At 47.0% G+C, this 24435-nt stretch overlaps 1 protein-coding gene across 7 annotated transcripts in view; it reads left to right on the top strand.

The window, feature by feature from the left end:
* The window catches only part of CSPP1 (centrosome and spindle pole associated protein 1), a 1229219-nt gene that overhangs the window by 898048 nt on the left and 306736 nt on the right, over window positions 1-24435 (top strand). For all 7 annotated transcript variants that reach the window (XM_078687197.1, XM_078687198.1, XM_078687199.1 and 4 more), the window contains one exon: window positions 12000-12155. In XM_078687197.1, the coding sequence (XP_078543323.1) occupies window positions 12000-12155 (156 nt within the window). The remainder of the gene's footprint in view (window positions 1-11999; window positions 12156-24435) is intronic.

Genomic DNA, 24435 nt, shown 5'->3' with positions numbered 1-24435 from the left:
TACCTACCGTGTCTAGTAGGGAGATGGGTCTATAGCAGGCAGGATTATTGCGGTCACCTTTCTTAAAGATGGGGAGCAGAATGGAGGTTGTCCATGACTTGATTGGGCCTATTTTAGTGGCTGCTTCGAAAACACTAGTAAGAATTGGGGCCCAAAGTTCTAGATTGTATCTGAAAAGGTCCACTGGAACCCAATCGGGGCCTGGGGCTTTTCCACATTTGGATGCGAACAGTGCAGTAACTACTGCCTCGTGATCAAAGTTAAGGCCTGGGGGTGGGCTTGAGATGTTTAACGGGTAACTCTTCCCCAAAGAGTCTGTGGTAGACTGTGGAATAGGACCCTCTGTAGTGCCAAAAATTTTGGAAAAGTGGCTGACCCAAGCTGCTTCGCCCACTACCACCTCAATTCAGGGAATAGATTGTTGGCCAATTAAAAAGGGAGTTCTTACAATTTGCCAGAAAGTGGTGGAATCCTTGAGGGCGCAGCTCTGGTGGAGTTTCGCCCATAATCCCTTCTTAATAGCCTTCTTGCAGAGTTTAAGTTCCTGGTTATAGTTTTTTCTTAATCTTGCTACTTCATCTTTATCCCGGAACTGGACAGAGCTTTCTTTAAGAGGGAATGGGCTCTCCTGGTTTCTGGGTTAAACCAGCCCTTTTTTGTTTGTTTGGTGTCTTTAATTTTACGTGAAAGTTTGTTCTTAATTACGTTAGTAATAGCAGAGAAGCTAGCCAATATTTGATCTGGTGCAGGTGTGGACTGAGGCACACCTCTACTTGCAGAAGGGTGCGTCTCAGTACTTTTCCTGTAATTTCTGTGGGATCTACTTTGTCCCACTTAATGGTGTATCCATTCAGTTTATTCACCCTTAGTGTTTCTTGCTTTAACAGCATCGGTATACTGCGCCGTTTAGGGGTAACAGGGATGATGATGGTCATAGTATTAGGGAAATGATCGCTAAATGGATCATTTCCAGTGCTAAAGCTAGACAATTGGTCTTTAATGTTTTGTGAGACTAGGATGAAGTCAATTAGGCTAGATAACCCCCTGCCATTAAACGTGGGTGTGAAAGCAACCAATGGAGATAAAAGCTCGTTTGCAAAACCCAGGTCCAGGTTAAATAATATCTCAGTTAAACGGTTCCCTGTCATAGTGTGTGGAAAATGTGTTAAGTTTAACCCCGCCTCATCAACTATTCCACATTTATTGGAGTCAGTTTCCTTACAAAGGGTTAAGTTGAAATCCCCTCCCCAGACTATATTTACGCTAGTGGTGGGATGTTTATTCCGTTCCTCCATCAAAGAAATGGAAATAGTTTCCAGAACTGGGAGTACGTCTTGAGAGGGTAAATTATTATAAAAATTAACTATATAGTACGAATGAATTTTGCTGAGTATTAATTTAAGGATCTGAAAGTTTGTGGCATTAATGAATTCTTTTATTCCTGTGATTGAAAGTTCATTGGAAATGTATATTACTAGTCCACCTTTTGCTCTACCGCAAACTGAAGGTTGGGCGGAAGAATTAAATGTTTTATAGCCTTGCAAATGGATAGGGGCAGTCAACCAGGTTTCTTGTAGACATAGAATATTATATTGTCTGATGCCAGAAAGCCATGAAGGAAGGTCTACCTTTGAGCGCAGACCTGCAACATTCCAAAAAATCAGTTTAAGATGTAATTCGGCTTTTTCCAAATCTCCCGTAACAATATTATCCGAAACAACAGGTTGGGCTCTGGCCATAGTTCCGGTATTGTAAACACAGAGGAATCCACATTTGTAATAGACGTGTCTATTTGGGTTGGAAGATCGTTCACCATTAATGGTTGGTGTTGTGCATAAACCGTACCAGTAGATAGAGACTGGGTTTTTGACTTTACATTTGTTTTGATAGGATCAAAAAAAGTACCAGACACACACCCTGAATGGTGGTCTGTTGTGAACTGTCAGTCATTCTCATCTAAACCGGACAGTGGAATAAATCTGTTATTTAACTGAAAGGGATGAGACCAGAGATGCGGATCATAGGAGTTACTACGGACCAAATGGTGATTATAGACGGGCACAAGACGTTCATTTTGATAACTGGTTAATGGCCTAGAATTGGGCATATATGCCGTTATGGATCTAGGATAAAAATAGGTTAGCTCACGTGATGTGATACCGTTACTCCCATTATCCTGGAAATAATCTAGAATATATTTAACAGCTCTACGGTCTCGAAAATTAATAATAATAATATCCCCGTTATATCTTTTCTTCTACTGCCCAACGACGGAAGGCGCCTAACATGTAAAATTTCACCATTTATATACGGGGGAACGGGACGGTTGTATGTAAGCCAAAAGACAACTTTGTTTTTAAGCTGGGAGAAATGTTCTCTTTTGCCTTCCTCTAGTGTTGGCACGCCTGTTGGAACCACCACGTACGGAACCGCTTCTGGGGGCAGTTCTACCTGGTGGCTCTTGTGCTGTGTTGCCTTAGCAGAAACTCCCCTATCATCTTGGTTTTGAGCAATACCTGGGGTAGTAGATTTCCCTCCCTCCTGAACCTTGTTTACCCTATGGGAAGGATTTTGCCGAGATATGTTTGGAGCACTTAGTTTTAATGGTTTTGACTTAGTGTAGTTATTACTTTTTCCTCCTTCCATTAGGGTAGGGGCAGTTTGAGAAGGTACAATAATTGAGGGTACGGGAACCCCTTCCTTATGGGTGATGGAAAGTGAGGATGGAACAGTAATTGAGGGTACTGGTACAGGCTTTAATTGTGCCTTTGTTATTTCTTGATTTTCCCTAACTGCCTGTTCCAGGGTCCCCAAGTGAAGAGCTATCCTCTTCAGCCTCTCAATTAAAGGTAAGATGTGGGACCTAACTGTTTGTTCAATACTACCCACTATATCAGGGTTAGATTTTTCCTTAGTTAGGTGATGCGGAGGGATAGGCAGGACCGGTGTCATAGGTGCATTTGGTGTAGGGCCTTTGGAGGGTTTATCAGTAGCGTTTTTGCTTTTTTTTCCTCAACGATGTTCCACTCCCCCCCTTTCTCCGTTTTTTTGGTGGCGGACCTTGGTCACGAGTGTGCTTGGGATTTTTATCTCTTTTTGAGCAGACTCTATTAGAGGTGATGATGTGGCTGCTTGAGTTTCAACGACTGGTGGCGAGTTACAGATGGTAGATGAAACAATTACGCTTAGTTCACTGATTGTGTCTATTAAGGAGGTTCTATCCCACAAAAGCAATGGGATGCTATCATTTCTAGATGGTTTAGAGATCGTTCTTTCAGTCAGATTCCCATACTGTGGCGAGATAGCTGACTGCATTGAGCCCAGGGATGAGCGCTTGTTCTTAATAAGCTCAACAGAGTGGCGTCAATCAGCCCGGCGCTAAAGCAAGAGAGAGTTCCCTATCTAGTTCGGAGGAGGTCCTGATTACAAAGTTATCCAATGTTTTCCCTTCCGGCCGAAACGTTTTTTCCCTTCGAAGTCATGGTGCATACTAAGTGCAGAGGGAAACGTGAAAAAGCCTTGCCCAACCACAAACAAAACAGTATACAAAACGGCGTTGACACATACAGTTTAAGTTGTTACGTGTACAGTCCGCAGTGTGGATGTTAGAGGGACGTCCCAGCCCAGCCTCTGACGGCCGCAGGCGCTTGAATGACGTTTCCCTGGCTGCGCCGCCGCAGGGGTTGGTGGGATGACGAGTCCTCCGCTCGGCGACCGCAACGATGACCAATGCGGCAGCGGGCGGACTTGTGGAGCACAGCAGCAGCCCAGAAGTCGGGGGTAAGCAGATATCCTCAGGGGCAGTGTCCCAACAAAATTAGAGAGCTTGGCACGCTCTGCCGGGGTCTCAGTGAGTTTATAGCACCACCAGGCGCTTGAATGACGTTTCCCTGGCTGCGCCGCCGCAGGGGTTGGTGGGATGACGAGTCCTCCGCTCAGCGACCGCAACGATGACCAATGCGGCAGCGGGAGGACTCGTGGAGCACAGCAGCAGCCCAGAAGTCGAGGGGAAGCAGATAACCCCAGGGGCAGTGTCCCAACAAAATTAGAGAGCTTGGGGACATCCAGAGTTTGGAGGGGTTCACACGGGGGGGGGGGGGTTTACTGACATGCATGGCCAAGTTGGGGTTGGTCTGCTGTGGGTTGGGGGTATGGGGGGCCTGTAGGGGGGGGCTGCCGAGTTGGGGTAGGGCAGGCGCTGATTGACTATAAGGCACTCATGTACTCGGGAGCACGTATGACTCACTGTACAATGGCACACGCCCACGACGCAATCTTCAACACACCACACATCGCACTGCTATGTTTCCTATCTATAATTCTAACGCATCTCACTATACTCACGCAATATCACCATGACAGCTGAATCGAGAACACAGGACCATACACAGTTGGCCACGGTCTCACGTGGAATGTTAGGGGGCTGAATGATTTTAGGAAATTGTGAAAAGTTTTAAGCTATCTTATGAGGCACAGGGTGGACATAGCGCTACTGCAGGAAACACACTTGCCCTTATCAAGCGGAATGTTGCGCAGCAGAGGCCTGGAGGGGAACATCGCTGCGGATGGGTTCACTACGCACGTTAGGGGGGTTATCACGTGGGTAAACCCAGGTGCAAAAATCCAGATACAGACACTCAGCGCTGACCCGGAGGGCAGATACGTAATAGCAGCATGTAAGGGAATGGGGCTGGACTTGCTGGTTGTAAATGCCTATGGCCCCAATTATGACTCCCCTGAATTCTATGACACACTGGCTACTAGGATTAGCACGTACGCTGAGCCGCACATACTATGGGGGGGAGATTTCAACTTGACAATTAACCCAAACATTGACAGGTCCGCGGGCCCCCCTCGCAGGCCGTCTGCGGCAGCGCAGTTGCTGACAGCTAAGCTACTTGTGTTGGATATGGAGGATGTGTGGAGAAGCAGGAATGAGATGGCTGGTGGTTACACGCACTACTCGGCCTACCATGAGGTGCACACTAGAATAGATTACTGGTTCGCCACCTCGGGACTTAACTGTAGCATTAAGCAATGTAAAGTTCTGCCGCGCACGCTATCTGAACACTCCCCCATACTAGTGACTGTGGAAGCCCCTGCGAGGAAAATTCCTCCGTTTACCTGACGCTTCCCGCCTTATTCGCTTCTTGACCTGGCTTTCCGTGGAGAGCTTGCAGAGGCGATTGAAGTATTCTTTGACCAAAAATTAGGCTCGGTGGAGGACTTCCAGAAGGTGTGGGAGGCGTTCAAGGTCTATATATGGGGCATTGCCATGGCTAAACACTCCAGTGTCCTGAAGGCCATAAGACATAGGCTAGCCGAGCTAGAAACACAGCTGCACGCCCTGGAGGAACAGCAGCGATACAGGCCAGGTTCGGCCTTGGAGGAAAGCATTAGGCACCTCCTGCGGGAGTTTCACGAAGAGGCTGACAGAGAGGTTAAACATCTGGGAAAATATGCCACAGCCCGTACATACGGTGAGGGAAAGGCCTGGCTCCGTATTGGCTAATGTCCTTAAAGGCAGGAGAGGGCGGCCGTTTGTTACTGAACTGAGCGATGCGAATGGCCACGGCACCACGTAGGATGCAGATATAGCTGCCATCTTCCGTGACTACTACTCGGACCTGTACTCCTCGAGAGGCGGAGATCTATCGGCAGAAATACTAGACTACTTGGAGCACATAAAGCTCCCATTTCTCTCTGACTCTGACAGGGAATTCCTCATGTGCCCGATACATCAGGACGAAATCAGTGACGCCCTGGCCTCAATGCGGTCGGGAAGTGCGCCTGGTCTGGAAGGCCTGACAGTCGAGTTTTACAAGGCATTTAGGGAACAGCTGCTGCAGCATATCACTAAATTGCTGAGCGACATTTGCATTCAGGGAAGTAAGCCAGGCTCTATGAGAGAGGCTATGATCATTACTATCCCCAAACCGGGCAAGCCGCTTGAAGAATGCGATCGTACCGTCCGCTGTCGTTGTTAAATGTAGATACCAAACTTTATGCTAAAGTTCTAGCGACCAGATTGGCATTACTGGCCCCTGAATTGGTTGCCCCAGAACAAGCTGGGTTCATACCCACCAGAAATCTGACCTACAATATACGAACGGTTCTGGGCACCATACAGCATGTCAAGCAGGATGTTCTGGCAGTTGCTGTTTTTCTTGAAATGGAGAAGGCGTTCGACTCGGTGGAATGGCCTTTCCTGGTACAGGTGTTACGGCGTATGGGGCTTGGAGAGCCCTTTCTGCAAATGGTGGGAGCTCTCTACGAGGGGCCCTTGGCTAGAGTGCGTGTTGGTAATGCAATCTCGACACCCCTCCATATAGGCAGACGGACCCGACAGGGAATGCCCCCTGTCTCCCTTGCTATATGCCCTAGCGGCGGAACCGCTGGCTTGCGCCCTGAGGGAATACCATGGTCACAGGGACATATGCTTTCCAACCTACAAAATAGTAGTTTCAATGTATGCGGACGATACGCTACTGTACGCGCACGACCCGGCTACTACACTCCCCCCGATGCTGAGAGAGATTGTGCGGTTTGGTGCGCTGTCTGGCCTCAAAGTTAACTGGACAAAGTCCATGGTGCTGCCGCTTACTCCTGTGACCAGTCAGGTGGAGACGGATTACCCTCTGCAGTGGTCAGAAGACCTGATTAGGTATTTAGGTATACAGATTCACATGGTCCCGGACCTGCTCATTAGTCAGAATTACGGTAGAGCGGTCAGCAAACTAGAAGATGATATAGCGATCTGGAGTAAGCTGCCACTCACGCTAATGGGTCGAATAGCTAATATGAAAATGGTGGTCCTGCCGCGGTTCCTGTTCCTTTTCAACGCTCTCCCCATAGTGCTATCTAAGGCGTTCTTTCAACGGTTAACAAGCCTTATGATCAGCTTGGCGTGGGCGGGCAAACAGCCGAGAGTCAAGTGGTCTACCCTGACGCTGCCCTATCATATGGGCGGCTTAGCGGCTCCTGACCTTGAACTATACTACAGAACAGCCCAGGCTACACACCTGCACACCTGGATTCATGGGGATCCGAAGATCCCGCATGTCCGTATGGAGAGACTATTTGCGTCGCCGCTGGCACTTCCAGCCACGATCTGCAGGCCACCAAACCGTAGGATAGGAGTGTTAGACTCCATTACAGCTACCAACCACGCATGGCACTCCCTACTGCAGAGGCGGGGTGGAGCATTGCTATACTCTACGGAGATGCCGCTGGAATGGTTGCTATTGCTACCACTCATGACGGACAGGGGGGTCACTAGAGAGCTGGCGAAGCTGGGTCTCAGCTGAGTGGGTGACCTTTTTCAGGACGGAGTCGTTAAAACCTGGGATCAGGTATGTGGCGATCGGGTTGAGATCCCACTGATGCAACGCTTCCACTTTCATAGGACGAGAAGTGCGTTTTCGGAACTGCTGGGCCCGGACATGGCGGAGCCCCCCAACGTCCCTGAACTGACGTATGTCATCAAGACTAGGGAGCCGCGGAAGCTCCTCACGAACCTATATCGAGTGGCTGGGTCGCGAGGGGAGAATCAACTTGTAAAAGCTAGGTTGGAGTGGCAGAGAGACCTCGCACTGACGCTCGATGATGAGACATGGCGGTATTGTTGCGAAAGTACGAAGCGCATATCGCTTAATGGCAGGCATAGACTGATCCACTTTAAATTTCTGCAGAGAGTGTATTACACCCCGGAGAGACTCCACAGATACGGACTGAGACCCACAGCACAGTGCGAGCGGTGCCACGCTGATAATGCGGACTTCCTGCACTTGGCATGGAACTGCCCGGGTGTCCAGACCTTTTGGGGCGAAGTGTTTTCCGAAATGAGTAGAATTCTGGAGGTCGACATCCCCCTGGAACCGGGCTTGGCGCTGATTGGCAACTCCAGGCGATTCCCAGTAGCACTCCGCAGACTCATGGATATGGGGATGCTGATGGCTAGGAGAGTGGTAGCACACTGTTGGATGAGAGGTCCGCTCCCCACCAGAAGCAGATGGGCGAGATACATGCTGTACTGTAGTACACAAGCGGAACACTATAGCAAACTGCTTCCCCCTAAGAGTCGCCCTAAAAAATTTTGGGCCTTGTATCAAACCTACCTCCATGGTAGGGAGGGTGGGGAGTCTGCAGGCTTGGAGGAGACGGCTATGGGTCAGCAAGCCGATAATGACTTGATGCCTGATCCCCGGCTGGAGTGAGTTGAAAGCCGTGAGAATGGTTCGAAGAATGAAGTGCTGGGCAGAGTGAGATGGTGAGTGCTGAGTACGTGGAATAGACAGGCGAGGTTGCAACACAGACTAACTTTCACCTCTACGTTAGTCGGAGTACTACAGTGGGGTCAGACACTCACTAAGGATTTTTTAGGATGTGATATAGACATTGCGGAGGAGTACACTGAGACTAAGGGCAGCTATATTACAGAGCTGGACAAATTGGGAGTAAGCACTCTGTAGCCGCACACACTGATCTTCACAAAGTTGGAGGGAGGGGGGGCTGTTGAGGGGTTGGGGTAGGTATTGGTGGTTAGCTAAGTCATGAACGTACTTATCCTGAATATCAACTGCGGATAATGGGGGGAAGGGCGGGACTGCACTCGCAGTTGCGGGAAGCACTGAGACATGAGGCTTGCGAATAGTGCTTTTTGCGGTTGTGACTACGAACCGAATAGATGCTATATCGAACTCGCCGCCGGACCCCCGGGTTGTCGACTGATGGGCTGTGTCAAATAGTATTGTTGTTCATCTGACATAGATATGCTATGCGGCCGGCCCATGTGGTTGCAGGCCTGCAGCTGTGTACTCGGAGTTAGCGGTGTTAACAATAAAATGTATTTAAAAAAAAAAATAAGATTGAACACTTATTTCCTGCATTGGCCTATCATCTAGTGTCAATCCTCTCGTATCTTCACAAGATCCGATCCTGGGATCTGGCTGGCCATGTGTTCCCTGAAACTGCAACCGCTCAAGCTCTGTTGCCTGTGGTTTCCTAGTTCTAGAGAACATGTCTTGTTCTTCTCTAGTATTGGTGTGGTTATGTAATCCCACTGCACCCTTTGTTTGGTCAAGATCAGTAAGAGGCATTTCTTGAATATTAATGTCATAAGTAGAGAGCCTATTCTCTGGAGATTGAATTATTTTACCCATGTTATCTAGGCACCTATGTATGGACTCTACTGTATTTGCCATTCTCCCAAAGCATCTCTGATTCTGCCCTGAAAGATCATCACAATATCCTTCTCTCCTTACTTCTCTTGCAACCCTTCTGTCCTCAGTTTGTGATAACCATTCCTGAACGCTTTCTGGTTAAACTATTATGTTCCCCTTCTCCTTCTGCCAAGGTGGTAAATTATGGTCAGACTTCCGAAAAACCTCATCTCTTTTTTGAGATACTGGATATTGTGCCGTACTTACACCCTGTCTACACCATCTAGCAACATCTACATCTCTTAGTTGTGGAGTAAACATCTGCTCCCTAACTACCCTACCTGTTACATTCCTCTTCTCTAATAAGTGTATTGTTGCTGATGAAGCATGTGACTGATTGTCACCTGTCTCCTTGACCCTGCTCTTCACCTCCACCCTCCTGGGAAGAGGCTGGATCTAAATGTAGTGCAAATGTGCTTCCATTTGTCCTGAAAATTTAGAGTCACCCACCCTTACGTGTTGTCTGGGAGTACTCATATGTCTTGGCTTTGACATCTGTGGGGCAATATTAGGTGATTCCTTTGGGGATTGTGAAGGGGTCTTAAGTTTAGGATTCTCAAATTCCACTGCAGCTTCCTGTAGCTGTGTCAGTGGATAAATACCAGGCACCCTAAGAGGAGTACTCATTGAGTCACAGGGAGGTGGGAGAGGGGATAGGGTACTATGGGTATCAACATTTGAGGAGTCCCTTCTTGTCTCACAAAAAAAACTCATCTTAAGGCTTCTCACTTCTGCAATTTAGCTCCTGCATATTTACTCTTAAGGTGTGTAGCAACGTTTTTTAATAATTTGTCATCAAATGTCACTTTCTTTGGCCAGGGATTTGTGCGCTTCTTAGTAGCCTTAAACCACTACTGACAATATTTTTGTATTTTTTTCCATTCACCTGGAAAGTTCTTTTGCATGCGCTCTAAGGAAGTCTCCATAATCCCCAATATTTCTAACAACTTTTGCAATGTAACTTTTTATCTGTCTACTCAATATTTCTCCATCGAATTTATTTTGCACTAGTCCTTACAAACAAGAAATCTGTCCGTTTATCTTTTCAGTCATACGTTAAACATAACATTTCATAATAACACATTGCAACATTATTCAATAGCATCACTCTGTGGCCACATTTCTATTTACATTCATACACACGCACTTATCATCAACATTTAAAAAATATGAACACTTCATCTACGTCTAATTGCAAGCAAACTGACTCCAGCTGTTGGTGTACTGACATCCTGATCACAGCAGAGTCACAACAGCGGAAAAGCCTGCTTGGGCAAGTTGGTAATCCAAAATCTTCATACCACTGCCAACCATTGCCGTGCAGCACCAGAGACTGGGACCAGACAATCAAGTTGCACCACTGTTCTCTGAGCCCAGAAGAGTCATCTGAATGCAGCCTAATTGCCCAGAAGCAGATATATTGCCCAGGGAAGGATTTGACTGTGACTGCAATACTGGGTGACTTGTAGCCCAATGGCGACTGGCCTTCTACCAGCACTGAGAGGGCTTAGAGGGCCATTGACCCTTTCACCAGGATTGCCTCACCCCCTTTGTGGACTGAGGAGTAGCTGGTGGAAGATCCCCAGAAACCACATTACATCCTCAGCAGCTTCAGCATTCTTCATCCCTTGCATCAGGACCATTTTCATAGGAATCCATTGTAAAGGCGATAAAGTGCCTGGAACTGACTGAGAACTGCTTCATCTGCTATGGTAACTGTTTCTGCTGGCCTTGCTGGTCCCCTGACATGCTCCCTACTGGACTTGGTTGCCCAAAGGGACTCTGTGAGCGCTATAATTGTTTGTGGTTGAGCAAAATGTTTTGAATTACTATATCTTGTAAATTCCATATCGCCGGTGGATCTTTTTCATTTTGGAGTCTAGCACTACATAAAAATGCAGTCTGTTTTATTAAATTGGTGCCAGATTTCTTGAATGTCTCATTGATCACTTCTTCAGTTGTTTAGGTGCTTTTTAAATGCTTTACTCTTGTTCCAATGTGTAAGCTTTGCTGCTCAGACCCCCAGCTACCCAGGGTTGAGTTTAAGATTTAATGAACAAAACTTACCGGTCCTAAAGGGGCTGGTAAGTGTATTACATGGTGATGTGGCACAAACACACCATATTATATACCCCATTTCCTCACACCATTCATATTATTTTTGTCATCACCAGGTATCGCTATATACTGGAGCCCAATATATCACTATTTTTTTTATCTCTTACTACTTAAAAAACTCCTGAACCAATTTAGATCTACTAACAAAGTACCCTTACCACACCATAATCTATATTCCTGCCAAACGTCATCAAAATCCATTTTGTCAATATATCTGTTTAACTAGTCTATGGAAAATGTATTTGCAGAAAACTTTTTTCGATGCCCTCCTTTTTTCTTTGCACCCCTTAACGAATCACCCCAAACCTTCTCATCATAACCCAATCTGAGGAATTCCTCTCTTGGAATCCTAACTGTAACTATATAGTGGCTACTGCCACTATGTAATATGTTTATGAATATTTACGTTTTTGTGAGAGGCTTACCTTGTGTGATTTCTGGAAGTCTCATTCCATGGATGCGACATGTGAAAGTAATACAAATTCTTCACAACATGTTCATTTAAATCTAAATGTAACTTTTGCTGTTCCTTCATTTCTTTCCTAATTGTCATAGATTTTGTGTTTTAAGTGTGTGGTGTTCTCTATATAGAGTGTTCTTCTATTATATATGTTGGGCTCTAGACCTTTCTTGAGTTCAACTGGTATATTATCTTTACAGCAAAGATTGCAGAACGAAGAACTTATTCGCGTAGCTGAGGAAAGGCGAAAAGAGGCAGAAAGGAAGAGGAAAGAGGAAGAAGAAAAACAGGAAGCTGAACTTCAACGATACTATGAACAGGACAAGAAAACTGGGAGAAAGGAGCTGGATGAAAAAGTATTGTTTACGAGAGAATACTCTGCTTTGCATACTTCTAATTAACAATGTTCAGATACATATAAAGCAGATACATTATGAAATGAAACTGGACTGTTTGTCTGTATATGTATTTGGTTTTGTCAGTCTTTGTTCTTAACTGGATGCTTCTTCTATAGCACATATCCTCATGGAAAGCACCAGGGTGAATTATCATTGACCATATTTTCATTACAATTTGTTTTTATTTATACATTTATGTATATATATATATATATATATATATCAACACACGCTCACTGGATATCGTAGAAAGCAGACGGCACTCCAAACTGTAGATGTTTCAGAGATTTAATAGCAGACCCCCTGCCCCAGGAAAAGACAAACGCGTTTCGCCGAGAAACGGCTTCCTCAGTGTCTTATATATATATATATATATATATATGCTCACACTACACACACACACTCTGATTGATAATTCTAACCACATAGTTTTTACAGTTAGATTATTCCCAAGGCCCGGATGTGATCCTAAGATTTTTTTTTTAGCAGTGCTCCCTGTGACTTCGTTCCTAGAAATGATAATTCAGACCCACATATAAGTGCTACCCCGTTTTCTAAGCATTTGAGTTTGCATTCAAAACAGAGTTGCCTCTCTAAGTTACAAAACTGTTCTTGACCACCGTCGCGAGTTTGGTCCCGCGGGAAGTCTCTTTCCCGCTCATATTTGTTTAAATAAGTAAAACATGTGACATAATATGTGCAAGAAAGCTCAACAGGACTTGTTCCCATCCCGACACTCAGTGTGGCAAGAAGTTGCAAGGGCGTCACTCAAAGGACTGGAGTCTTTTGAGTGTGAGTCAGTTCCACATTTGGGGCTGGCATGGCCCGATTTCCTCGGTCCAGCCTATAGCAGGTAATCACCTTCAAGGAAGCAGTGCTCCAAATTTTCCAGATGCTACTGGCCCCGGGTCCATGCCAATTCCTTCTGTGCCTGAGCGTGTACCAGATCTAAAAACGTTGTCAGCTGCATGCAATCCATTGGACCTTGAAAGTCTTCCTGTCGACCATTGAGAAAAGGGCTTGTATGAATCTTACCAGACAACATGACCGCCATGTGATACTGCAACAAGCAGGGCAGGGTGGAGTCCTGGATACTGTACCAGGAGGCCCTTTTTCAGTGGAGGTGGTTTGAGCTGCCAGATCTTTATGGTAGCGATCCACTTAATGTGATCCAAGAACGCCAGGGTAGATGTTCTGAGCAGACGTTGACCACAAGTGGCATCTCCATCCTGAGATGGCACAGGGCCTCTTCGACAAACGGAGTGTGCCCTGGCTAGATCTGTTAGCCACTGTTGGGAACTCACAGTATAAAAGCTTCTGCACACTGTAGGTTCCTCCCCAAAGGTCATTAGGAAGAGTTTTTCCAAGTGAAACTGGTTTCTTGTATTTGTTCCCATCACTGCTTTCCTGCCTCGAATTCTAAACAAAGGCAGGGCAGACTGTGCCCAAGTCATCTTAGTAGCCCCGGACTAGACCAGAAGAGTGAGGTACTCGGAGCACCTAACCATTTTCCCACTGTTACAGCTACAACTTCAGGGGACCTCCTGTCTCAATACCAGATGGATAATGCATCCGAATCTATTACACCTCCCTACTTGGAGACAGAACAGTGAAAGCTAAATTATTTTGACTTGCCTTCTGAAGTGGTAGAGGTCATTCTTTCAGCCAGACGCCCGTTGAAGTCCATTTCGGCATGCGCTGGGATACGTTTGTGGCCTAGTGGGTATGGTTCATTATCTAGACTCTGCATGCCAAATTCTCAGATGTATTGTTGTTTGTTTTGTCTTTAGCCCAGCACTGGTTTGCAGTGGGCACAGTCAAAGGTTACTTCTCTGCACTTTCAACTTTCTTAATTTCCAGACCAGCCCTCCTTAAATCCTCACTACTGATATATTGTCTGAAGAGCCAAACGTGTATGTTCCCTTCATGACAATGTGTCATTCCTCAATGGGACCGAAGTCTAGTTCTGATGTTCCTTATGTTCAGGCCATTGAGCCTAAGCACAGTTGCTCACTATGACTTCTGACAATCAAGACAGTCTTTCTTATTGCCATCACTTCTGAGTAGGGTGTCTGTGAACTACAGGTGCTTTCCATGCATCCTTCCTACTTCATTTACTTCCAAATTAGTGCTGCAGACTCAGGCTACATTCCTGCTAAAGGTGGTGGTATTCTTCCATGTCAGTCCATCAATCATTTTGCAGCCATTTTTCGGCAGCATATATATCGAAGAGGAGGAGAGGCTCCACCAGTTTGACCCTATGGCTTTCTAAATTGGACAAAAAACCATTGTCTATATGATGTGCTCTTTGTTGGGTTCACTAGCACCAAGAAAGGCAAAGCTGTGCAAAAGAGGACTAAATCCAGTTGGCTAGATCTCTGGATTACAATCTGCTACATGCTGGCTAAGAAGTCTTCATAAAGCCTGTAGCCTCAAACTATTAAGGCCAAGGCTGCTACAATGGCATTGGCTACGGGGATATGCCGGTTCTGGATATCTTTCAGGTTGCGAAATAGGCATCAGTTCGCACATTTAAGCATCCCTACTTCCTTGACAGCTTGGTGTGATAGCAGGGCCATTTTGTCCATTCAGCCCTGCAAGACTTCCCAATCTCAGTCCACTCATGATACCCTCCACATTTGAGAGGTACAGCTATCATATCTATTCTAAATGTGAGGAATCTTCTATTAAAAGTGTCCATCAGTATAACAAGTTACATACCTTCAGTAACATGCTTTCTGTGATTCCTCACTGCCTTCCCACCTCCCTTGTTTTGCTAAGTGGACTCCTGAACGTCAATATAAGTTTCCACTGTCACCTGTAATTTGTTCATAGCGCTCCACAACAAGAAGCACAGGGGAAGGAGGATTAAGAAATGGACATCAGTGCACAGGGGTGGCATTTAAATGCATCTCCACTTCATCACTTCTGGGGCATTATTTAGTCACCGCCAAGCCTTAGGGTGTCATCTACTGCCCTGCATGGAACATTGCTGAAAAATTCTGAATCAAGTCTGGTGTCTGGGAATAATCAAAGGGGAAGCAATATGTGGTTTGATATTGTCCACCAAAAAGTGCACTACTCAAGGTAAGTCTCTTGTTATTTTGGTTTCTTGGCAAGATGGTAGGTATTTGTTGTAAGTGATAGGATTTGTTACTTCAGGCTATCATCCCCAATGATTTAGGTCTGTACATATTATATTTCTTTTATCTCAGAGCCTGCCATTTCTTCTGATTGCCTGGGCTTTCTCCCATCTATTCACAAAGGTGCTTTGATTGTTTCCCTGTCTGCTGAGTATTTTATTTTAGTTTGTTTACTAAGCACTGGTGTATTTCTAATTTATAACACACAGTCCTATGATGTATCTTTTATAATGCTTTTTACTTTGGTTTTTAACCTTCTTGGCAAATAGAGTACAGTATCTTTGGTGGCAAGATTGCTAAGTGAGTTAAAAAGTTACCTACTGAGGTTGATGGGTAATAATATAAGTGATAATTTTGGTTGGGAAATAATATTTATGTATAAATGTTCTCTTCAAAACTTTTTATGGAGGTTTTTTAAAAAATAATTGATGATTTGTATAATACAGCAATTTTCAAGGGTTTAAACATGCTCACATTTGCACCCTTTTCATCATTTGTACCGTTCTGTGTGGCTTATCTTGAAGTATGGTACTTTCATTTTCTACTGTATTTTTCTCTGCCCTGCCCTCTTTCATCGGACGTATATTCTGTTCCATTTGCAGTGTCAGCACATCCTAGGTTGTTGACTTCTTTATTAAGAAAACCGCGCAACTTAAGAAGGTTATTGATATACAAGTTACATATATGGAGTCTTGGAAACATTAAAACAGCTGATGCCAAAACTGCCATTGAATCATCTGCCCATAGATATGTAATGGGGCAGTTGACCCATCTTTGTGGTTTGTCACTGTTGCGTTTTACAGGAGTAGGAAGCCAAGGCTTCCATGTTTGTCAGAGAATGTTTCTTCAGATAGAGTCGAAGAAAGAAACCAATCGAAATGCACACAGGAATTTAGCATTCACATGCTTGGCTTCAAGACTGACCTTCAAGTAGATCTGTTGTTTCAGCATATACATTTTTGGTTATTCAAATTGTATGTGTGTAATTCCTTTAGGGAAGGGATGAGCGTGCAATTCTGTTGAAGGTTCAGAATGGAAGAAGAGTTCGAACATGGGACACTGCTATCTTACGTAAATCATCTAAATGAAACTTGGATAACTGTGACTATGCTCCATTCTGTAGCTGGTCTTCCACTGTCTTGTTAAAATGAGAGATCTGCTTTTCAGCTTTTATGGCTAGCATGGTACAAGTGGTAATACATTTTTATGGGTTTTGTAAACCATTTTCTTTTCTGAAAGGCTTTGTTATAGAGATATGTTTCCGTTATCTGATAGAGACATGCAGATTCCTTACCTAAGAATTTCCCAGGCGTCGGGCTGAATCTGGAAGTATTTTGGGCGAGCAATACCCCTTTGCACTGGTAGATCGCGTTAGTAGACTTGCTCCAGGAGGAAGTCTGGGTCTGTGGCCTAGGGATGCCCATAGAGAGGGTTCTGGTGCCAGAAGGAGACTGTGGTTGCGATTCCTTCTACTTTCTGGTCCCAAAAAAGGACAAGTGCCTTTGTCCTATCCTAGATCTGAAAACCTTCTACTACTTCCTCAAAAAGGAAAAGTTCTAAATGCTCACTCTACCTCAGGTCTTGTCTGCCCTGGACCCAGGAGACTGCATGGTACGGTTGGACTTGCAGGACATTTATTTTCACATTATCCTCCTACCTGCCCATCTGCGGTTTACAGAAGACCACGAGCATTTCCATTTCATGGTGCTCCACTTTGCCCTTGCCGAAGGTGATGGTGGTGGTCGCAGCAAAGGCGAGTTCTCCCCATGCTGTCCTCTCCCACTTGCTCACTTTGCCACTGGATTCAAGCAAGCCGGGCTGAAGACGGCTGAAATGCCAGAAACCGGTCCTCGGAAGCTTGTTTCCGGTCCAGGGAAGGCATGGCTTGGCAGTTCAGGCTGGACTGGACTGTTCCCATGAGGCACAGGGTCAGACTGATTTGCATATGGCCATGTCTGAACTGGGGTGGCAGAGTGGGCTAAAGAACGGTGATGGATCAAACCCAGATCTGTTGACTGGGTGGGAGTGTTTGATTGGTTCAGATTCTCCGTCCATCACACCCCCTTTTGTACCACCTCCACACTAGACAAACTTTCTGCACTCACTGAGGTTCTCTAGCAACGTTCCGAAGTCACACCTGACTCCTTCTCAGATGCTCCTTTTCATCAGAGCTGTTCTGAACACAGTGCAGTTTCGGGCTTATCCTCATGAGCAGCGAGTCCAGGATATTCAGGCTATGGTACCATTGTTTTAGCCTCTATCGTGGATTTCTGATAGATACATCTGCCGTGTGGATTCCTCACCTTGTGAATATCCCCCTTGCATCAGCAACATTCGGAATTTTTTCTTCGTAGCGCGCCGGCGTGGACGACGTCACAGGAGCACGGCATCGCGCGCGACTCCGTCTGACGTCACCGACTCCTTATCAGGCCCACGTCGGCGTGATGACGTCAGTTCCCTTTTTTCCGCGTCGTCGACGCTAACGGTTTCTGGGATCTTCTGCGATACTTTGCATCTTCTACTAGTTATAATATTACTATTTCATCTTTGTTTACTCCTTCTTCGTCGAGAATGTCGTCGAGGAAGACAGGATTCAAGCAATGTGGATCTTGCGCTCGTATGATGTCGATCACCGATCCTCATAACGATTGCCTATGGTGTCTTGGATCGGACCACAATGTTAAAAACTGTCGATCCTGCTTCAAGATGAATCCTAAGGCGTTACGTGAACGTGAAGCAAAACGTCTTCTTGCGAAGGTAAAGGGTAGAGAGACTGGGAGATCTTCGAGGTCGACGTCGAGACGCTCGAAGTCGAGACAGAAGTCGCGTTCGAAGTCGAGATCGAGGTCGGCTTCGAGGTCAAGGTCCAGAGCGAGGTCGAGATCCAGAGAGAGGTCGAGGTCTGGATCCAAGTCGGCTTCGGGTCATGCTTCGAGTTCCTCTAAGAGGAAACACAAGAGGAGAAAACACAGTTCCAGACATCATTCTGGGAAAGAGTCTTCGGATTCGAAGAAGAAGTCTCGTAAACATCACAAGGACTTCATATCTCCTTCTCCCTTACAGTCTATCGGAGGTTCCCCGGTTCCGGAGCAAGAACCGGATCCGGTGTCACACCATTCTTCGGAGCATGAAGATGAAGAGGAAGTTCCTCGAGCTCCGACTCCGGTAGAAGCCCCTGTAGATCAAGAGGGTCAGAAAGTACCGATGTCGGAACATCCTCCTCCAGAACATCCAGTAGGTTCGTATCCTCCCTTTCCTGGTCCAGGACAGGACCCCTCGCATTTCCTTAATGCGATGTTTGGAGTTTATTCGAGAGCAATGTACCCCACTGGTGCGCCGACTGGTCCCATGGGTTCATTGTCTTTCAACTTGGGCATTCCTCAAAGTTATGCTCCAGCTCCTTTTATGCCGTTTATGCCGGCGCCTTACACACCTTGGCTCGGTACGGCTCCACCGAGGTCTTCGACTCCGCATACGGCTTCGCCGACTCCGGATCGACCTCGTAATTTGGATCGAGGTACCACGCCGATCCGTGAGTCTCGTCCTCCATCTGCCCCGGCTCCTCTTTCGACGTCGGATCCGGCTCCGTCGGAGTCGTTACCGGATCCATCGACTTCGGTTCGTGTGGAGTGGTCGAGGCGCAGGGCTCAGCGTCTCTTGGAGGAAAAGAGATGTGAAGACTGATGTTGAAGAAGGTGAACTTTTAGATCAAGGTGATTGTTTTGAAGACCTTCATAGTGCTAGTGGTCTGGAACTCTCTCCTGAGTGGGGTTTACCATCTGTTTCTGATGCACCATCTAAAGACGTGGCACCCTACCATGTGGTTATTAGAAAGGCTGCAGATCTACTCAATCTGACCTTACTTACTGTGGAGTATAAACCTAACATCCTTACAGAGGTTTTACACTCTCCTTCTTCTATTATAGAGCCTACACTCCCATTTACTGAGGCTTTGACTGATCCGATAAAGGAGGTCTGGAAGAGACCGTTGACTGCTCCTGCTGTTTCAAGGTCTGTGGCAAGACGCTACAGGGTGGCACCTGGTGACCCTGAGTTTCTCTCTTCACATCCTTCACCAGAGAGTCTTGTGGTACAGGCCGCTTGTTCCAACAGGTCTGCAGGTTCTTTTCCTCAGGTGCCAGCAGACAAGGACTCTAAAAAGTTGGATCAGTCTGCAAAGGAGATTTTCTCCTCAGGTAGCATGGCTCTAAAATCCACTAATGCTACTTGCCTTTTGGGGAGATATGTTCATGCGTTGATGGACTCTGTGAAGCAGTTGTCATCTAAGCTTCCAGAGGATGACAGAAAAAACTTTAATGAAGTGGTATCTGATACTCAAGCTGCTGCCCGTTTGGTGATTCAGAGTGGGATGGACACAGCAGACTCTGTTGCCAGGATAATGGGCTCTACTGTTGCCACCAGAAGGGCGGCATGGCTGAAATCCTCTGATTTCTCTGCAGATGTACAATCCACGTTGTTGGACTTGCCTTTTGATGGGACAGGCCTTTTTGGGAAGAAGGCGGATGTGGCTTTGGAGAGATTCAAAGATAGCCGTGCTACTGCAAGATCTTTGGGTCTCCAGACAAGAGGTTCTACCACTAAGAAGTTTAGAGGGTTTGGTAGATCCTCCTTTCGTCCCTTCAGACAAGGTCAGCAACAACAGCAGCAGCAGCAGAACCCTCTGTACAAATCTTATAGAGGTAGACAGAAGGGTCGTGGACGTGGTAGTCAGCTCTCCTCTTCCTCTACTTCCTCCAATAATACCCAACCCCCACCTACATCAGCAAAGCAGCCCTAGATCCACCATTCTGAATCATGTGGGTCCGGTAGGGGGTCGGCTTACTCATTTTCTACGAGATTGGCAATCGGTTACATCAGATCTTTGGGTTCTCAATCTCGTAGAAAATGGGTATGCACTTCCTTTTCAGGAGTTCCCTCCCAATTACCCTCCTTGCCAAGGTTATTGTTCGGAGGACCATCTTCTTCTCCTGCAGGAAGAAGTCCTGGCACTATTCAGAAAGGGTGCGATAGAGGTGGGTCCAGAGCAGGAAAGGGGTCAGGGGTGCTACTCCCGGTATTTCCTGATACCCAAGAAGGATGGCAGACTTCGGCCAATCCTGGACCTCAGGATTTTGAACCTCTATCCCAAACAGGAGAAGTTCAAAATGCTCACACTTGCACAGGTTCTCCAAGCGCTGATGGAAGAAGACTGGATGGTGTCGATCGACTTGCAGGATGCGTATTTTCACATCCCAATCCTGAAGTCGCACAGGAAGTATCTCCGTTTTACGGTGGGATCGCAACACTACCAGTTTGCGGTCCTTCCTTTTGGGCTTACTACTGCGCCTCGAGTTTTCACCAAGGTGATGGCAGTGGTGGCTGCGCATCTCAGAAGATCGGGGATTCCTGTGTTCCCCTATCTGGACGACTGGCTGATCAAAGCGGAGTCGCCGGAGAATGTGCTTCATCATCTGCAAGAGACAACTCAGTTGTTACACAGGTTGGGTTTTTCGATAAATGTACCCAAGTCTCACCTGGTGCCCTCCCAGCGCAACCTGTTCATAGGTGCGGTACTGGACACTACTGTATGTCGTGCATTCCCTCCACCTCAAAGGATTCACGACATACAGGAAATGATTCCTTTATTTTACAATGGAGCGGTTGTTCCAGTCTTGAAGGTCCTTCGTCTGCTCGGTCTGATGGCTTCTTGCATTCTGTTGGTCAATCATGCACGCTGGCACATGAGGGCACTCCAGTGGTGCCTCCGCTGGCAGTGGTATCAGCACAACGGAGATCTCAGGGAGTCAGTGAGGATCTCCAGAGATACTGCCAGCGGATCTGTCTTGGTGGGGCGTGGAAGGCAATCTGTCTCAAGGAAAGCCTTTTCAACTTCCTCCATCGGTGGCCACAGTGATAACGGATGCATCCACTCCAGGGTGGGGCGCTCATCTGGGGGACCTGGAGGTCAAAGGGCTTTGGTCTCCAGAGGAAAGGTTGCTTCATATCAACCTTCTAGAATTGCGGGCGATACGTTTGGCGCTCAAGGCCTTCCTCCCTTCCCTTCGCGGTCAGTCAGTTCAAGTCCTGACGGACAACACGACTGCGATGTGGTATGTCAACAAACAGGGAGGAGTAGGGTCGCAGTGTCTCTGCAGAGAGGCTCTGCGTCTCTGGTCCTGGGTTCAGGATCATCAGATTTGTCTGATGGCAAATCATCTGGCCGGGGTACTGAACGTTCGTGCAGACAGTCTCAGTCGACAGTTCTCTGCCGACCACGAGTGGAGGCTTCACCGGGAGGTGATTCACGACATCTTTCAGATGTGGGGGACTCCTCGGGTGGACCTGTTCGCCACTCGCGAGAATGCTCACTGCCTGTCATTCTGCAGTCTCCAGTTTCCGATGCAAGGAGCCTTGGGGGACGCGTTTCGGTTGAGTTGGAAGAATCAACTTCTTTAGGCGTTTCCTCCCATACCCTTGATTACTCGGGTTCTGAGGAAGATTCGCCAGGACCGGGCCCAAGTCATATTGGTCGCCCCGGACTGGCCAAGAAGGGTGTGGTACACAGACCTTCTCCACCTCTCCTCTCACCCGCCGCTCCGTCTCCCTCACAGGGCAGACCTCCTCTCTCAGATGGAGGGGCAGGTTCTACACCCCCACCTCCAGACATTACTCCTTCATGCCTGGAGATTGAACGGGGCAACTTGAATTCTTTTTCTCTCCCTCACGATGTGGTGGATGTCATTCTTTCTGCCAGGCGTGACTCCACTAAGTCCATTTATTCGTATAGGTGGTCTAAATTTGTCTCTTGGTGTAGGGAGAGAGATGTTGACCCTTTGAAGGCTCATTTGTCTGACATTTTGCAGTTTGCTCTTTCTTTGGCGCAGCAAGGATTTGCTGTTGCCACGGTCAAGGGGTATCTTTCGGCTTTTCTTTGTTTGCAGGATCAGCCTTCTCTTTTTAAGTCTCCAGTGGTTTTAAGATTCTTGAAGGGACTCACTAATAGATTCCCTCCTACTCCTTTTGTTATTCCTCATTGGGATTTGAATCTTGTGTTAACCTATTTGATGGGTTCCCCCTTCGAACCCTTACACAAGTGTCCCATGAGGCTTTTGTCTTTCAAGACGGTCTTCTTAGTAGCAATCACCTCGGCAAGGAGGGTGAGTGAGCTTCAGGCTCTTAGTTCCAAACCCCAAATCCTGACCATTCATGCTGAAAGGCTGGTTCTCAGGACCAGGGCTGCTTTTCTGCCTAAGGTGGTAACTCCCTTCCATCTAGGACAATCCATTACCCTTCCTACCTTCTATCCTCACCCTTCCAAGGAGGAGGAGAGACTTCACCGTTTGGACCCTAAGAGGGCGGTGTCTTTTTATCTGGACAGAACTAAAGACTTCCGGATGGATGACCAGCTGTTTGTTGGTTTTGCTGGCTACAAGAAGGGCAGAGCGGTGCACAAGCGCACACTTTCCAGGTGGATAATCCTGTGCATCAAGATTTGCTACTCCTTGGCGGGTAAGGACCCTCCTGAGGGTATTAGAGCACATTCAACTAGAGCAAAGTCTGCAACATCTGCTTTGTCTAGAGGTGTTCCTGTTGAGGACATTTGCAGGGCTGCGACTTGTGCCTCCCTCCACACTTTCGCGAAGCATTACTGCTTGGATTCCGAGGTGAGGAGGGACGGCCATTTCGCGCGCACTGTTCTCCAAGATTTACTGGTATAGCAGAGTGGTCACCCTCCTCCGGGAGTGGGGACTGCTGTGGGACTCTATTCACAAGGTGAGGAATCCACACAGCAGATGTATCTATCAGAAGAACAAGTTACTTACCTTCGGTAACGCTTTTTCTGGTAGATACAATATCTGCCTGTGGATTCCTCACATGCCCACCCGCCTCCCCGTTGTCCACTCTGCTATACCTGGTTTTATTGTTTGTTTATATTTTGGGTTTTGATGCCTTTGCTATGCACTGTGTGCTATTTTGGTTTGTATGTACTGTGTACATTGTATATATGCATATTTGCTGTCGTTGGTCCGTCCGGGTGCCTCGAAGGCACGGAAAAAAGGGCGGAACTGACGTCATCACGCCGACGTGGGCCTGATAAGGAGTCGGTGACGTCAGACGGAGTCGCGCGCGATGCCGTGCTCCTGTGACGTCGTCCACGCCGGCGTGCTACGAAGAAAAAATTCCGAATGTTGCTGACGCAAGGGGGATATTCACAAGGTGAGGAATCCACAGGCAGATATTGTATCTACCAGAAAAAGCGTTATCGAAGGTAAGTAACTTGTTCTTCAGTGAGAATTACTCTGAGGCTGCATGGTCTCATGGCCTCCTGCTAGTGACACATGCCAGATGGCATATGCAATCTCTGCAGTGGGACTTGAAGTTTCAGTGATTGCAGCATCAGGGGAATCTCTCCGACATGGTCCAGATGTTGAAGCGAATTGCACGGAACCTGCAGTGCTGGCTAATAGGCTGTGATTGGGTCAGAGGCAGACCCCTCTCCTTTCCCTAACCAGTCCACACAGTAGTGACAGATGAGTCACTCCTGGGATTGGGCGGCCACGTGGGAGAGGTGGAGATCTGAGAACTCCGGTCTCCGGCAGAATCCGACTCCACATCAACTTGGTCAGATTGATTCACTTGGCATTGAAAGCCTTTCTTCCTTTGATAAAGGGAAAGATCATTTGATTGTTCACGGACAACACCACCGACATGTGGTACTGCAACAGACAGGGCTGTGTGGGGTTGTTGACCCTTTGTCTAGAGGCCCTTGTCCCTGGACATGGCTGGAACAGCAGGGCATTTCCCTGGTGGTTCAACACCTGGCAGGTTTCCTGAACACCGGGGTGGACAAACTCAGCCATCGATGCTTAGCTGATCACAAGTTGCGCCTCCATCCGGAGGTGGCGTAAGGTCTCTTTCAGCAGTAGGGAGAACCTTGGTTAGATCGGTTTCCCTCCGCCAAAGAACTCTGAAACCTACTGGAGTTTCCAAGGCAGCACTCTCTCTGGCCTCCTGTACGCCTTTGCACTAATACCACTCCTGTCCAGAGTGCTCAAGAAGATCAGGAGCGACCGGGCCCAAATATTTCTTGTGGC

This window comes from Lissotriton helveticus, chromosome 4_1 (assembly GCF_964261635.1).
Source record: "Lissotriton helveticus chromosome 4_1, aLisHel1.1, whole genome shotgun sequence".
In the NCBI taxonomy this organism is placed as follows: Eukaryota; Metazoa; Chordata; class Amphibia; order Caudata; family Salamandridae; genus Lissotriton; species Lissotriton helveticus.
Note: the sequence above shows the minus strand (reverse complement) of the source record. Positions and strands in the feature narration are given on the sequence as shown.